This window comes from Oncorhynchus mykiss, chromosome 23 (genome assembly GCF_057628025.1).
Source record: "Oncorhynchus mykiss isolate SJ-2025 chromosome 23, ASM5762802v1, whole genome shotgun sequence".
In the NCBI taxonomy this organism is placed as follows: domain Eukaryota; kingdom Metazoa; phylum Chordata; class Actinopteri; order Salmoniformes; family Salmonidae; genus Oncorhynchus; species Oncorhynchus mykiss.
This window is the reverse complement of record NC_143044.1, coordinates 24,071,460-24,084,943: the sequence shown is the minus strand read 5'-3', so window position 1 is coordinate 24,084,943 and position 13,484 is coordinate 24,071,460. Positions and strand designations below refer to the sequence as shown.

General features: G+C 41.2%; 1 protein-coding gene across 2 annotated transcripts in view; it reads right to left on the bottom strand.

The window, feature by feature from the left end:
* Positions 1-13,484, bottom strand: part of LOC110502624 (cysteine-rich protein 3) — a 31,146-nt gene that overhangs the window by 8,172 nt on the left and 9,490 nt on the right. The window contains exons 3-4 of one of the 2 annotated variants that reach the window (XM_021580805.3): positions 8,354-8,411; positions 4,890-5,015 (exon numbers count right to left, since the gene is read on the bottom strand). In XM_021580805.3, coding sequence (XP_021436480.1) covers positions 4,890-5,015; positions 8,354-8,411 — 184 coding nt within the window. The remainder of the gene's footprint in view (positions 1-4,889; positions 5,016-8,353; positions 8,412-13,484) is intronic. The other variant, XM_090217141.1, reaches the window with a different exon arrangement.

Here is a 13,484-nt window from a genome sequence, read left to right as displayed (position 1 = left end):
GTTGGTCACCAGGTTTGCATACATCTCAGGAGGGATTTTGTCCCACTCCTCTTTGCAGATCTTCTCCTAGTCATCAAGGTTTTGAGGCTGACGTTTGGCAACTCGAACCTTCAGCTCCCTCCACACATTTTCTATGGGATTAAGGTCTGGAAAGTGGCTAGGCCACTCCAGAACCTTAATGTGCTTCTTCTTGAGCCACTCCTTTGTTGCCTTGGCCGTGTGTTTTGGGTCATTGTCATGCTGGAATACCCATCCACGACCCATTTTCAATGCCCTGGCTGAGGGAAGGATTTTCTCACCCAAGATTTGACGGTACATGGCCCCGTCCATCATCCCTTTGATGCGGTGAAGTTGTCATGTCCCCTTAGCAGAAAAACACCCCCAAAGCATAATGTTTCCACCTCCATGTTTGACGGCGGGGATGGTGTTCTTGGGGTCATAGGCAGCATTCCTCCTCCTCCAAACACGGCGAGTTGAGTTGATGCCAAAGAGCTGGTCTTATCTGACCACAACACTTTCACCCAGTTGTCATCTGAATCATTCAGATGTTCATTGGCAAACTTCAGATGGGCATGTATATGTGCTTTCTTGAGCAGGGGGACCTTGCGGGCGCTGCAGGATGTCAGTCCTTCACGGTGTAGTGTGTTACCAATTGTTTTCTTGGTGACTATGGTCCCAGCTGCCTTGAGATCATTGACAAGATCCTCCCATGTAGTTCTGGGCTGATTCCTCACCGTTCTCATGATCATTGCAACTCCACTAGGTGAGATCTTGCATGGAGCCCCAGGCTGAGGGAGATTGACAGTTCTTTTGTGTTTCTTCCATTTGCAAATAATCGCACCAACTGTTGTCACCTTCTCACCAAGCTGATTGGCGATGGTCTTGTAGCCCATTCCAGCCTTGTGTAGGTCTACAATCTTGTCCCTGACATCCTTGCAGAGCTCTTTGGTCTTGGCCACGGTGGAGAGTTTGGAATCTGATTGATTGATTGCTTCTGAGAACCGGTATCTTTTATACAGGTAACAAGCTGAGATTAGGAGCACTCCCTTTAAGAGTGTGCTCCTAATCTCAGCTCATTACCTGTATAAAAGACACTTCGGAGCCAGAAATCTTTCTGATTGAGAGGGGGTCAAATACTTATTTCCCTCATTAAAATGCAAATCAATTTATAACATTTTTGACATGTGTTTTTCTTGTTTTTTGTTTTTATTCTGTCTCTCACTGTTCAAATAAACTTACCATTAAAATTATAGACTGATAATTTCTTTGTCAATGGGCAAACATACAAAATCAGCAGGGGATTAAATACTTTTTTTCCCTCACTGTATACCCATGTGGAAAAATTATGCGGCCTGTAAGTGTGACTGCAATTATCCGTTCTCTTTTTAGGCCTGATCAATAGTACATTTAATCTTGCTTATTGACAATGTTTGGCATGTCCATACTCGGCCATAATGCAACTTACAGTATGCCTAAACCCATATACCTATCTGTGTAAATGCTATTGAAGCCATGCAATCACTTAGAACAATGTGGACTGGAAATGGGTTCACGTTAACATATTTAGCAAAGAGCGGCCTACATTTTGTTATTTCATTTCTGTAAGCCACTTAACAAACTTTATACAATGGGTGGTTCTAATCCTGAATGCTGATTGGTTAAAACCGCATTCCAGCCGGTGTCTATTCCACAAGTTACCACCTTAAAATACCTATTTACTCTGTTCCATCTGACTGTCAAACCACTGTCAGCCCAGCCAAGCAATTTATAAACTTGATCGGCACTATAAAAAGCTTTTAGATATTATCTCACATTTCTTTTAGACTAACATTTTGTTTTCAACAGCAGAGATTTGTATAAACCTTGCTGTCTGTCCTCCGACATTTGCAACATTGTTTCAATATTCAAATTAGATCTCCAGCTCTCCCATAGTAATGAATGTGTTGGGAGGAGACAGACAGGTAGGCAGCGTTTCTCAGCCAGTCGAAATCATGAATCAGCTGGCATCATTTTTATGGATATATACAAAGAAATGTAAATTGAAAAAAGGTACAATGAAATGAACTGCAGCTAGTTAGCAGTCTTTCCAGCTTCAGTTTGAATTGGTTTTGTTAGCTGTTGGCTAGCTCCTCTGAACAACAGTGTCCTAACGAGAGAGCCCATTTTCTATACAAGGTGAAATCGTGCCTCATTAGCTCATTGTTATGGATGTATCCAAATAAATGTCACTATGAAACAGCTTAAACAAATGCAGCTACTGTTGTTATTCTGTCTGTACTGTTTGACGTGACTGTAAGTTAGCCGTAGTTGGCTAGCTAGCAAGCAAGGGATAGGAACGCTGACAGCCAGTATGGCAATGCAACATTTAGAACGAACGACTTGGTCGCGTCCTAAGATACAGAACAAAAAGACTGAACGACTAGCAACCGAACCGATAGAACAAACGACTAGCTGGCTTGGGCAGACTGTCAAGACTGTATCTTGTGGAAGGATGAAATAGTATAAATACATGAATTAAAATACAGTTTTTAATGAAAATATGTCAAAGATTATTTGAATATGTTGGTAACTTCATTTTGGGCCTAACAACACCGTGCCAATATATCCTCCAAACACCAGCTTCTCGGGCATTATCTCTTAAATGACAGACTAACATTGAATTTGGAGTTGATTCCAAGGAAATACATAAAAGACTGTAAATACACAACTTGAAGCAACCACATATTTGGCCATGGAGTACGTTCTGATTGGCCAGTGAGAGGCCAAGCCTCGACTCACCCATAACTTGTTTATTCCTCAAAACCCAGCCCTTTTGTGGCAACGCCAGCAAGTGCACCAATAATTGTGACAGTGAAATTAGCAAAAATATTTCTGACGTGTGAATCTATTGCGCTACCACCTGCACTTAGATTTACCATTGCGTTAGGTTAGTTAAAATAGAGCCCATTGTCAAAGTTAGACATACCCCATTTGCCCTCAGAACAGGCTCGATTTTTCGGGGCATGGACTACCATACCCTGTTCAAAGGCACTTAAATATTTTGTCTTGCCCATTTACCCTCTGAATGGCACACATACACAATCCATGTCTCAATTGTCTCAAGGCTTAAAAATCATTCTTTAACCTGTCTCCTCGCTTTCATCGACACTGATTGAAGTGGTATCAATAAGGAATAGCTTTTACCTGGAATTACCTTTTTTTATTTTACCTTTATTTAACTAGGCAAGTCAGTTAAGAACAAATTCTTATTTTCAATGACGGCCTAGGTTAACTGCCTGTTCAGGAGCAGAACGACAGATTTGTACCTTGTCAGCTCGGGGATTTGAACTTGCAACCTTCCGGTTACTAGTCCAACACTCTAACCACTAGGCTACCCTGCCGCCACCTGGTCAGTCTATGTTATGAAAAGAGCATGTTTTGTACACTCAGTGAATGTTGTACTGCAAATTACTTGAAAGTTCATCGTTGGTCATGTTTTATGGGGTTATGTGTGTCTTAAAAGATCAGATACATGTCAGCCTTTCATATAACTCAAAGTATTGTGTCGATGTTAGATATAACACTAAGTCCCTTGTCAAATGTGAAGTGTCACTAAAAATTCCTCATTCCTCCCCAGTGATGAACAGAGATAGGATCATTACAAGTGTGTCTGTGTGTGTGTCTGTGTAACCCTCTCTCTATCGCTTTATGTTACTATATTTAACCCTTAAAGGTCATACTTGGAGCACTTGGTAAGGCCAGTTAATCTGAGCAGCCCTGATAAAAAGGACTCGTTCCTGTGTGTGTATGTGTCTATACACTACATAGCCAAAAGCATGAGCATTAATATGGAGTTGGTCCCCCTTTGCTGCTATAATAGCCTCCACTCTTATGGGAAGGGTTTCCACTAGATGTTGGAACATTGCTGCGGGGACTTCCATTCAGCCGCAAAAACATTAGTGAGGTCGGGGCACTGATTTTGAGCGATTAGGTCTGGCTCGCAGTTGGCTTTTCAATTCATCCCAAAGGTGTTCAATGGGGTTGAGCTCGGGGCTCCGTGCAGGCCAGTCAAGTTTTTCCACACCGATCTCGACAAACCATTTCTGAATGGACCTCGCTTTGTGCACTGGGGATTGTCATGCTGAAACAGGAAAGGGCTTTCCCAGAACTGTTGCCACAAAGTTGGAAGCACAGAATCGTCTAGAATGTCATTGTATGCTGTAGCGTTAAGATTTCCCTTCACTGGAACTAAGGGGCCTAGCCCGAACCATGAAAAACAGCCCCAGACCATTATTACTCCTCCACCAAACTTTACAGTTGGCATTACACATTGTGGCAGGTAGCATTCTCCTGGCGTCCGCTAAAACCCATATTCGTCCGTCGGACTACCATGTGGTGAAGTGTGATTCATCACTCCAGAGAACGTGTTTCCACTGCTCCAGAGTCCAATGGTGGCAGGCTTTACACCACTCCAGCTGACGCTTGGCATTGTGCATGGTGATCTTGTTGGAAAGGTGTTATCCTATGACAATGCCACGTTGAAAGTCAGTACGAACCATTCTACTGCCAGTGTTTGTCTATGGAGATTGCATGGCTGTTGGCTCGATTTTACACAGCTGTTAGCAACGGGTATGGCTGATATAGCCGAATAGACTAATAGCTGTCCACATCGTTTTGGCCATGTAGTGTATGTGTGTGTGAGGTGGCGAGAGCTAAGGAGGGATTTTGTTTTTCATTAAGACAATATGTTAACTCTAAACTCCCTTAATAATACTATTACTACCCCTATTACTACCCCTGGCCCCAGATCTGTTTGTGTGGTCTTCCTATGGTATTGTTTGCCATGACAATGACCCTAGGAGATAGCAAAACAGCGCAAACAGATCTGGGATCAGGCTACCGTCCCTTACCTTTGGGTTGGTTCCGGGTGACCTGCATGGTGGTCCATGGTGTGGTGGGAGATCCTTCTGAGGGGCTGTCAAAGGCAGGTTGAGGAGTGTCGTAGATGTAGGAGCCTGCCCCTCCAATGTTCACACCTGGAGGAGAGGTTATTAGGCAGCCATAGAATGATGTGGTATTATGAGGCGCTAGAGTTTGAACTTAGCCAAAGTACCAGTGTCTTACAACTAGTGCCATGGAACTATTGGTTACTCTTCTGCTGTACCGAAATTTGGTTGTCAGTGTGTTATATTAAAAAAGGAAATGCTTTAAGCCCCAGTAGAGGTCCTACTGCATAACTCCCACGTTAGACGATAGGCAGAATTGCAGAGGAGGGAGAAGCCAAGGGGAAATGCCTGCTGTTTTTCAGTTGGGTTTGAGGTTCCTTTATCCAAACAACCAGAATCAAACCCCACCCACATCCTACCCAAACCACCAGAGACACACACATTCCAGACAAATTCCTTGTTTCTGTATGTATGTACTGGGTCAACTCATCTGAAATGCACATGATTAGAGGGTAATCTCATTCTTTCTAGATCATCTATAAAGATAGTAAAAATAATTTTCATAGATATGAGCTGAAGTTTGTCAGATGAGTAACCGTCATTACTTTACATTTAGCTTCCCCAGTCTAATGACCCTCACCTATGTATTGGCCCCCAAACTGACAGAACCCAGGTGCCATCTAGGAAATTAGATGTTGCGGCCTATATTTACCATCCATGTTTTGTGACACACCCACAACAATCATATGATAAGCAGGCATAATAATATAAGGTGATAATTCTTGCCAGTTTTTTGAAAGTGACTTAGACCTTTGGTTCGAAACATTACACTCAATAAACTGCGGGAGCTTTCAACAGTTTGCAGATACGGTGCCTAGTGAAAGTCTACACACCCTTTGCACAGTCTATACATTTTGCTGCCTTAGAAAAAATTCTGAAAAGCGATTCAATTTGATATTTTTCCTAACAATTTACACAACCTACTCCCCATTTTTAAAGTGAACATATTTGTTTTAAATGAAGATGCCTTGATTGCATATGTCTTCACACCCCAGAGTAAATACTTGGTGGAAGCACCTTTGGCAGCCATTACATCTGTGAATAAAGGAAAATAACTTTATACCAAATTAGGTTAGGGAAACATACACTGTATATCTATTGTTTTTGTCAAAATTGCTCAAGCTCAGTACATTTGGTTGGGAATCATTGATGGACAGCAATATTCAAACTTTGTCCCAAGCAAATTTAAGTCAGGACTGAGACTGGACGTCTCAGGAACACGCAACACCTCTTTAAAACCATTCTGGTGGGTCTTTGGCATTAACATATGTGTAGTTGTCCTTCTGTAAAGTAAGACTTTATCCCAGGGTTTTCAGAAGACTGAAGTGGGTTTTCCACTAACTTTTTACCTGGGTTTTTCCTTCTTTCATGTTTATTTTGATCTTGACAAACTCCCCAGTCCATGCTGGTGACAAGCACACTCATAAAATGATGCTGCCATCACTGTAACGTTCTGAGTGTAGTGGGTGAGAAGTCAGGCGCAGGAAGCAGAGAGTTCAGGGGAGTGCTACTTTAATGCACAAAAACGGCGAACATAAGCCAACCCCACGAAAACATAGGACGTATAACAAAACAAACGCCCCAAACAGGGGGACTTAAACTGTCCAGCAAAATCCACGAAATGGGAAAACACGTAACCCATAAACACAAGTTTACACAAAACAGAAGGTCACAATAATTAATCCCGCACAAGGAACCAGGCGGGCCGGCTGACTAATACAGCCTCACTAATTATACCCAACTCAAAACAGGTGCACTCAATAAACACATAAGGAGGGGGAGGAAATAATCAGTGGCAGCTAGTAGGCCGGCGACGACGACCGCCGAGCGCCACCCGAACGGGAAGGGGAGCCACCTTCGGTCGGAGTCGTGACAATCACAATACTTGAAAATACAGAGGGTTGCTCCTGTATTGTGTTGGATTTGATGCAAACCTGTAATTTTCTATGTTGTCTTATTTTAAAAATTTCACAGCTCTAATTGCTGCCAAAGGTGCTTCCATTGAGTACTAACTTGGGTGTGAAAACATACCTAATGAAGACATGTTCATTTATTTTTATTAGGAAAATGTTCTATCATTTTTCTTTCACTTTGACAATGTGAAGTAGGTTGTGTAGATTGGTAGGAACAAAATCAAATACAATTCTTTTTTAGATTGAATTTTAAGGCAGTAAAACGTGAAGACTGTGCAAAGGGTGTGTAGACTTTCACTGGCGACTATATCTATCTTTCCTCCAGTTATTAAATCTGTCCCTGGGTTCATACACTACTAAACCACTATTCCAGTCATCCTGAGAACGATTAAAGCATCACATTGGGTAATAATCCAAGTCTTAGTAGTGAAAGGACCCATAGGGCTTTGGGCAAAAGTTGTGCACTATATAAGGAATAGGGTGCCATTTGGGATACAGAGCATGTCATAATTACCCAGAATAATACCCAAATGCACCCCCGCTTAGTCAGACAAAAATGTTATGATGAGCTTATATGACCTTTTTTTTTTCAATTTAATTTTCACTTTTAAAAGGGAAGCACCTCAGATTATACCAGAGTTCATTCATGCACTCATAAACCCAAATGTGTATGTATTTCTTCCAGGTGAAACTCGTGAATACTCAAAATCCATAATTACTAAGTGTGTAAGCCTATGTGACGTGTACACCAAAATTCTGAATCTACTTTTTAAATGGCACACACAAATCATAGGATTCTGGTGTGCTTCAAAATGTTGTCACAGATTTAAGCAACTTTGAGACAAGGCCTACTTTTGATGTAACTTTCAAACTTTTCTATTGAAGCAACTTTAGGAAATGAGAATCCACTGGCCAGGCGGTATAACACCAGGGCAGGAGGTCATTATAGATATATAAATATCCATCTGGTCCCCACACAGCACACTGAGGATGTCTTGCACTTTGACTCATGGGAAAGGAAATGCCTTGTATGACCGTATAGCATCCGGTACAGTATAGGGGTGATGAAATGTTATAATGTTTTTAACATTGTTTTCTTAATCAATCAAGTACTTTTATGGCTGTTTGTGTGAGTGAGGAAATTAGTACATTTGTGCTACTGAATGTGTTGTGTGTGTGTGTTTGTGTGTGAGTGTGTACGTGTGTGTGGAGTGTGTAAAGTACAGATGTAGGATCTAAATTTGAACAAGTTTGCTACAGCAGGAAAATAAAAATGTGAATTATATATTAGGTGGATTATAATTAATGGACATTTTCGTATGGGTTGATACATTTTCCGTAAGTGAAAAAAAGCCAATTAAGTTTATCCTATCCTATTATTGGTCTTATTGAATTCAAGCTATAGCGATTCTTCCGCACACCTGCGATTATGTTTTTTTAACAGTAACCTCTTACCTTTGGGGCCGAAGAGAGTTCCGTAGCATGGTTTGTGACAGTAGGGCAACCCATCATGCTGGAAGACAGACCATGTCTAATATTAACAAATAATCTATTATCATAATAAATAGCTGAATATTGGTAATTAAGAAAAACGAAAAACACAGGAAGTCCCCTCCAAACAATCTGCAGGTTTAGTACAACTTCCGTTAAAACTATTTACTGAAACAGTTCTACTTATTACTGAAATAAACTGTTTACTGAAACTGAAACTACTGAAATATTTCACAATTCACTGAAATGGAACATTACAGTCAGTCAGTGTCAGTATAAAGCATTAAGGTTTAAACCAATCAGACAGAGGTTATATTTCAGGAGTGTGACTGCTGACTGGTCACTGGCTTCATCACAAATGGCACCATACTCATTTTATAGTGCACTACTTTTGACCAGTGCCCATAGGGTCATTCTACAAAAGTGGTGCAACATAGTGAATAGGTATGCACTGAGTGCACAAAACATCAGGAACACCTTCCTAATATTGAGTTACAACCCCTTTTGCCTTCAGAACAGACTCAATTCGTTAGGGCATGGACTCTACAAGGAGTCGAAAGCGTTCCACAAAGATGCTGGCCTATGTTGACTTCAATGCTTCCCACAGTTGGCTGGATGTCCTTTGGGTGGTAGACCGTTCTTGATACACAAGGGAAACTTTTTGAGCATGAAAAACCCTGCAGTATTGCCGTTCTTGACAAAAAAAATGGTGCTCCTGGCACCTACTGTACTACCATACCCCATTCAAAGGCACTTTGTCATGCCCATTTACCCTCTAAATGGCACACATACACAATTCATGTCTCATGGAGTAAAAATCATTATTTAACCCGTCTCCTCCCCTTCACCTACACTGATTGAAGTGGATGTAACAAGTGACATCAATAAGGGATCATAGCTTTCCCTGGATTCAGCTGATCAGTCTACAGTGCATTCGGAAAGTATTCAGACCCCTTCCCTTTTCCACATTTTGTTACGTTACAGCTTTATTCTAAAACGGATGCAATTATTTTTTCGTATTTTTTGTATGTATAAATATATAATGTATAAAATATATATATATATATATATATACACAACTATTCAGACCTTTTACTCTGAGGCTCGAAATTAAGCCCAGGTGCATCCTGTTTCCATTGATCTTCCTTGAGATGTTTCTACAACTTGATTGGAGTCCACCTGTGGTACATTCAATTGATTGGACATGCTTTGGAAAGGCACACACCTGTCTATATAATGTCCCACAGTTGACAGCACATGTCAGAGCAAAAACCAAGCCATGATGTCGAAGGAAATGCCGTAAAGCTCAGAGACAGGATTGTGTCGAGGCACAGATCTGGGGAAGGGTAACAAAACATTTCTGCAGCTTTGAAGGTCCCCAAGAACATAGTGACCTCCATCATTCTTAAATGGAAGAAGTTTGGAACCACCAAGACTCTTCTTAGAGCTGGATGCCCGCCCAAACTGGGCAATCGGGGGAGAAGGGCCTTGGTTTTATTTTTTATTTCACCTTTATTTAACCTGGTAGGCTAGTTGAGAACAAGTTCTCATTTACAACTGCGACCTGGCCAAGATAAAGCATAACAGTGTGAACAGACAGCAACACAGAGTTACACATGGAGTAAACAATAAACAAGTCAATAACACAGTAGAAAAAAAAGAAGAAAAAAACGAGTCTATATACATTGTGTGCAAAAGGCATGAGGAGGTAGGCAAATAATTACAATTTAGCAGATTAACACTGGAGTGATAAATTATCAGATGGTCATGTGCAGGTAGAGATACTGGTGTGCAAGAGCAGAAAAGTAAATAAATAAAAACAGTATGGGAATGAGGTAGGTAAAAATGAGTGGGCTATTTACAGATGGACTATGTACAGCTGCAGCGCTCGGTTAGCTGCTCAGATAGCAGATGTTTAAAGTTGGTGAGGGAGATAAAAGTCTCTAACTTCAATCAGGCCTTATGGTAGAGTGGCCAGACGGAAGCCACTCCTCAGTAAAAGGCACATGACAGCCTGGTTGGAGTTTGCCAAAAGGCACCTAAAGGACTCTCAGACGTGAAAAACAAGATTCTCTGGTCTGATGAAATCAAAATCGAACTCTTTGGCCTGAATGGCAAGTGTGACTTCTGGAGGAAACTTGGCACCATCCCTACGGTGAAACATGGTGAAGGCAGCATCATTCTGTGGGGATAGTTTTCAGCTGCAGGGACTGGGAGACTAGTCAGGATTGAAGGAAAGATGAACGGAGCAAAGTACAGAGAGATCCTTGATGAAAACCTGCTCCAGAGGGCTCAGGACCTCAGAGTGTGTTAATGTCACATTTCAGATTTGTATTTTCAAAATACATTTGCAAAAATGTTAAAAAAAAATCTGTTTTACCTTTGTCATTATGGGTTATTCTGTGTAGATTGATGAGGAAAATAAACAATTTAATCCATATTAGAATATGGTTGTAAATTAACAAAATGTGGACAAAGTCAAAGGGTCTGAATTCACTGTATGTCATGGAAAGAGTTCTTAATATTTTGTATACTCAGTGTGTGTGTTTGTGTGTGTGCGCGTGTGTGTGTTCACGTGTGTGTGTTCACGTCTGTGTGTGTGAGTGTGAGCGTGCACGTTTGCGAGAGCCAAGGATGGTATTTGTTTTTTAATCAGGATAATATGCTACCTCAAGCTCCCTTAATAATAATTCTGTTACTACCCTTCCGTTGCTTAAGGCATAGGTAAAAACTTTATAATAATTTTTTGGGGACTGCAATTTGCACCACTTCTGTAGAATCACCCATATAGGAATCAGGGTGCAATTTGGGAGCCATTATCTTTCCAATTTAAATGAATGCCTTATCCTCCTGACCGCTTCAAGTTAATTATGGAGGAGCTCTATCTGTCAGTCTTAAAATGGACCGAGCAGAACAGACAGAGAGAGCAGAGAGATCCTTTCGACCCAAATTCCTATCAAACATCTCCCCAATTCAGACTTTATTTTTAGCAAACTGCTTCCATATGCTCTAGCTAGCTCCTTCACATTCCAGTGCATGAACTGGGAATAAAACAATATTTAGACAACTAACACCCGTCTGAGAGGAGGATAGAAGAGATTTAGGATGCTGTGACCTCAGCAAGCTCTTAAAGCTCTTAAAGCTCTTCATTCTAAATGGTTGCATTTGTAACCGACCTCAGAGAGTTGGTCTGCATCCCAAGGGCCAGGCCCATAGGGCTCTGGTCAAAAGTAGTGCACTATGTAGTGAATAGGGTGCCTTTTAGGAATCATCTTTAGAGACATGCAACGTATATGTGACACACCTCTTTTCGGACCAACACTGGGTTATTGTATGTGGGACACAGCTCAACCAGTTCCTAAATGAATGAATGCACACACACCCTCTGTTGCACAAAGCTCACTCTGACCACACAGGAGTGTTCTGTGTCTCCTCAAGTACAAGAGTATTTTATATATCTACAAACTGCCCTCCTCACTCATACTACAAGAACAACAATGTAGGACAAACCTAAGCTCCGAAGAAGATTCTCCAAAAACACTCTTATAAAATACTATTTGGGACCAAAGTTCTTCACAGCAAAAAAAAAAGTACAACAGATCAGAGACATTGCTATTACAGTATAGGCACATACAGTACTTGGCATTTACAGTGCAACTGTTTGCGGGTCAATTGCATTGAAATGAACAAGACATGCGGCAGAACTATTTGAGTGACTTGTGAAAGTTTTTAACCTCACATTTTACCCTATCAACCTCACATTTGTAGGGTGACATTTAGAAAGCTAAAAAAATATATGTTTTGCCAAAACAGCGTAATTACAAAATACACACTTTCAGGATTTTGATGGTGACTCTGCATGCGTCGCATATACACACTGTTAACTTTAAAGTTCAATCATCACTTCCTTCATACCTATTTCAGACCTTTGAGTCTATATATGGACACTGAGGTCAGGGACATAATGTCTACGACAGCCTGTGACTCAGCTAGTCCAGCAAATCTGAGCTCATGTTTTTTCTGGACAGTAAAGTCTGTCCCAAATGGCACCCTACTACCTATGTAGTGCACTTCTTAAGTAGTGCACTGTGTTAGGAATCGGGGGCTATTTGGAACGCAACCTCTATCACAGGCATCCGTTACAGACCTGACAGTCTGGTGTAATGTCAAACTTTGGCTGTTCATTGTCACGTTGTCACAGAGGGTGTGGGTGTGATGTCATGAAATCATGGAGCAGCCGTTAATCAGTGTGATGAATGAGTTGGCGTTAAATGCAAAGGAAACATTGCATCAGCTATGGGCTGGCATTGTAGGCTACAATCCAGGAACTAAGGACATGCCTTTCTGACAAGGTCATTATAAATCTTGTAATTTAACCACAGGAGGCTGGTGAGGGGAGGACGGCTCATAATAATGGCTGGAATCGAGTGAAAGAAATGGTATCAAGCACTTGGAAACTGTGTTTGATACCATTCCATTAACACCGTTTCAGCCATTACTATGAGCCGTTCTTCCCAGTTAAGGGTGCCACCAGCCGCCTATGCATTTAACCTCATGTAAATGTAATTTAACCTGATACTGCAGTGGGCTAAATCAGGGTCACGCGGAGTGTTTCTTGGTAGTTTTAAACAAATCTACTTTGAAACAAAAGTATACACCTCACACACGTTATGGGCTTAAAAAAAGAAGACACCTGTACCATGTCAGATGTAGAGTTCATATGTATTCTAATTTGAGTTTTGCATTACAAAGTAATTTGTATTAATGTATGTTTTAACATTCCACCCATGAGGCCACTTGGTCATTTTACTGCAGGAAAGGGCTACTGTCTTTTTTTGGCATGTCTGTCATTTCAATGATCCCAACAGACAGAATTACCCTGAGTTCCCTGAGGTGTGATACCCTTTCAGGAATGCAGATGCCATTCTCCCAGCTCTGTCCCTCCCTGATGAAAAAGTATTGAGAGAGAGAGACTTCACCGTTAAAAGGTTTTAGAGAATGTTCTGAACAATGAAGATAAGTCACTGCAGTGTATAAGGCCACACACACACACAGAGAGAGAGAGAGAGAGAGTGAGATAGAGAGAGAGAGAGAG